The 4,186-nt window shown below is 32.3% G+C and overlaps 1 protein-coding gene across 1 annotated transcript in view; it reads left to right on the forward strand.

Moving 5' to 3' along the window:
- Positions 1-4,165, forward strand: part of LOC141387172 (uncharacterized) — a 141,951-nt gene extending 137,786 nt beyond the window's left edge. The window contains exon 3 of the mRNA XM_073956444.1: positions 4,049-4,165. Within this exon, the coding sequence (XP_073812545.1) occupies positions 4,049-4,052 (4 nt within the window). The 3' untranslated portion in view covers positions 4,053-4,165. The remainder of the gene's footprint in view (positions 1-4,048) is intronic.
- Positions 4,166-4,186: the final 21 nt, after the last annotated feature.

The following is a 4,186-nucleotide window of genomic DNA, read 5'->3' on the forward strand; positions in this document are numbered from 1 at the left end:
CCCATGTGCTGAGTTGTGATACTCTTGAATTAATTTTAATTGTTTATCTTTACAGATTACTATACCTGGCTCATCAAATAATATTATTTGTAAGTTTGTCTTTCTTTTAGATTGTATGTTATTGAAAATCGCCTTAAACTCTTGGATTCCTATTAAATCGAAAATTTTATCATTTTTCTTTAATGCTAACTTGCTCGTTCTCAAGTTTCACATTATTGTTGTCAGCTTCTCCAAAAGCACCTCGATGCTTAAAGGATTATCACTACACTTTATTAATATATTATTCTTCAAAGTTTGTATACTTAACTCTCTGCATTCCCTGTTTGGAATAAATGCAATTTTCTTTATGTTTTTTATGTCAGCAATAGAAGTACAGTTCCAGATAAAAGTTGTTTTACTTTCTGTGCAAGTGTCAGTACTTTTTGTAACCGTTGCCATATTCTGTATAACCTTATTCATACTTCTTGCAATGGTCAATACTCGTTTCTCATCATCCCGTGATGGGATCATCGATTTTAAAGTGTCGATATTTAATCTTATTCTTGATAAAGCATCTGCATTAGTATTCATTTTACCTCTCTTGTAAATTATCACAAAATCATAATCGCATAAATCCCTTCTAATTCTAGTCATCTTTGAGGATGGATTACTATGAGAAAATAGAGAAACTAATGGACTATGATCTGTGATCACAGTAAATCGTCTACCGTAAAGATAGGGTCTGAAAAAATTTATTCCCCAATGAATCGCAAGAAGTTCCTTCTCAATTATAGGCTTGGTTAAATCGTGCTTATTAAGAGTTGTGCTAGCGTAAGATATGGGTAAGTCGTGTCCATTCCTATTCTGAGACAGTACCGCGCCAAGTGCATAATTCGAGGTGTCAGTTGTCAAATAAAATGGTTTCGTGAAGTCGGGGTATTGTAGAACAGGGGGTTTCAATAACTTGGTTTTTAATGTATCAAATGCATTCTGGCATTCTGCATTCCATTCGATCTTTTTGTTCTTTTTTGAAAGAGTATTTAAACATTTTGCAATATCTGCAAAATTTGGTATGAACCTCCGGTAATAATTACAAAACGCTACAAATCGTTTAACTTCATCAGTGTTTGTTGGTGTTGGATATTTCTTTATTATATCATCCTTTGCCGGGTCAGTCTTAATACCTCCATCGGTGATAAGGTGACTTAGGTACACAACTTCAGGTTTCAAGAAGCAGCACTTACTAGCATTTAATTTCAGGTTATATTTTCTCAACCTTTGGAATACGTCAATTAAATATTTATTGTGGTGATTCAAACTACAACCAAAGACTATAATATCATCTACGTACAAGAATGTCACAGAATCCAGTCCTGTGAGAGCTATAGTCAGCATCCTTTGAAAACTGTTTGAAGATATTTTCAAGCCGAACGGTAAACGTTTAAACTGATAGTGACCTTTGCCTGTTGAAAACGCTGTTAACGGGCGTGACTCTTCCTGAAGGCTTATTTGGTGAAATGAACTTGTCATATCCAATGTCGAAAAGTACTTTGCTCTTCCTAGTCTGTCAAGGACATCGTCTAATCTGGTTAATGGAAATTTGTCATTGACAATTTTATTATTCAGTTTTCTAAAATCTACTACCAGACGCCATTTTTTAGAACCGTCTGTTGACTTCTTTGGGACCACAAGCAATGGTGAATTGTAAGGACTAATTGAATCTTCTATAATGTCATTATCAAATAATTTCTTTACTTGTTCATTTATTTCCTTCATTTGTGTTTCCGGAACTCTATAATTTTTCGTATATACTGGAGAATTATCGATCGTCTGAATACGTTGTTCATAGAAATTATTAACACCTAATTTTTCATCATCTAAATGAAAAATATCTTGGAATTCATGAATAATTTGTATAAGTGTTTGCATCGCATGGGGATCATTTGTCCCTATATCTAAACTCTTTACTAACCTCTTCAACCTGTCGCATTTTTGAATGTTATTGTCTCTCGCAGCGTATATTTCATAATCTTTCAAATTGTGAATGTCCAAATCCATTTCTCTTATTACAACATCCATATCAGTTGTATTTATAACCTTCGCGTGCTTTACGCCATGTTTTGGTATCAAGCAATTTGCTACAAAAATCCCACTTTTATTGAGTATTATACTTTCACTGGGTTCTTCTATGTTATTAGAAACAATAATTTCAGATCTCGCAGCTACTCTAAACTCTCTCTTGTGTTGCTTTGTATTTAATATAAGTACTATTTCGTTCCCTTTTAATGTGAATGCTATCGTGAAAGTCTCAAAATCAATTTTGCACATATATTTTGCTAGAATGTCTCTTCCTATTATCCCGTCAGTTGGAATTGGAAAACTTGTATCGACTACATAAAAACTATGTTTTAATACTTCAGTCTCAATCGACAAGTTCAATTCAGACATCCCCAGGCAATGGACAGCATTCTCTGTAATAACCGTTAATCTCGCGGTTTCATTTATAGGTTTATATCTTTACATACGGATACATCTGCTCCTGTATCAATTAAAAATGTAAGATTCTTATTTACTGTCATACACAGTAATGTTAAATATGCGCTGGATTTCAGATTTATGTTATAAGTTCTTATATTTGGCCTCCTTGGATGACTTTCTCTGTCATCCGGCCATCGCAGTTTCCCGCATCCTCATAAGCAAATGCTCTAAATTCATTAGTTCCATTATTAGTATTCAATCTTTTTCGTTGAGATTGATTTTGAGGATAGTTTCCATATCGATTATTTCTAATGTAGTTGTTACTTGCTCGGTAATTAATGTTGCGAGAGTTGTCATTATTATTTCTGTTATTTTCATTGTATTCACGGACTCCAGAATTATTGTTGCTGTTATATCTACTATTGTCATTATCGTACCTGTTACCATTGAATCTCGAGTAGTATCCATTATTTTCGAACTTATTCATATATCTATTATTAATCCTGTTATTATTAGTAAACCTATAGTTTTGATTGTATTTCCTTGTATTCGAGCTTTCATCGCTAATATTGTACTTATCTTCTCTCTTCCTAATAGTAAACAGTTTTTTATCTTGAATGTCCAAACTTTTTTCAGCCATAGTGCACCTTTGGGCTGCCTCATTTAACGTCTGTGGAGGATTGGCGAGCAAAATAGTTTTGTATGTTTCGTCTATACCTTTCACAAAGACATTGAGAGCTAGATTGTCACTTGCCTTGTAAATAGCTTCTTTAGTTTCTACTGATGGTTTTGAGAGACTGTTGATCTGAAACATACTGAATTGATCTGATAGTTCTGCTATCTTTTCCCTATATCCTGTCACCGACAAGTTTCCTTGATTCGCAGTTCCAAGCTCAGATAAAACTTGTTGCAAACTCCTAGGATTCGGAAAATCATCTATCAGTTCCTTCTTTAAGTCTGCAAAAGTTGATGGTATATTAGTTCTACCTATAGTGCATTGTAGCTCATTTGACAGTTTAAAATTGTAGACGTATTTTATAAATATCTCTTTATCTTCATCAATTACTAAATTGTGCAGCAACTCTGTTTGCGCAATAAATTCGTCTAAATACTTGAATGTACCTCTGAACACCTGCAGGTTTTTACCCACTATTGAAATATCAAAAGCTGCCATAATCGGTGAACTTGCTTCTTGTGAAACTTGTTTTATTTTTAAACTTTTTAAAATTTTCTCTACCTCTTCGAATAGACCATTAAATTTTGAAATATACTCAGTTAATTCTTTAATATCCAAGGTTTCAGTTTTTGTATAATTTTTTTTAACCATTTATTCTACCCAATTTATCTACTACGTATTTCTTCTTAAAACTCTTATTAATACTCTTTTTTAAATTCGTTTTTATATTCTCCAATTCATTTATGCATTTCTCTATACTATCCATTAAAAAATATATATAGATATATATTATAGAATTTTCTCATGTGAACCACCTTATTACTTTATTTTCATTAATATATTTTTCTCAAAATCCTTAATTCATTTTAAACCCATTTTCTAATTTATTTAAATATATTATATATTTTTTTACAGTTAATCGTATCGTGTGAACTGCCTTAATATTTTTATTGAGATCAGTATGTGTACAGAACCCTTTACTTTCATTGCATGTTACATATGGCAACTCTGTGAGTATCATATTGACATCTGTCAAAATTAACATTTGGTGAT

The sequence above is a fragment of the Musca autumnalis genome, unplaced genomic scaffold, assembly GCF_047663935.1.
Source record: "Musca autumnalis isolate F117 unplaced genomic scaffold, ASM4766393v1 scaffold_1, whole genome shotgun sequence".
Classification (NCBI taxonomy): domain Eukaryota; kingdom Metazoa; phylum Arthropoda; class Insecta; order Diptera; family Muscidae; genus Musca; species Musca autumnalis.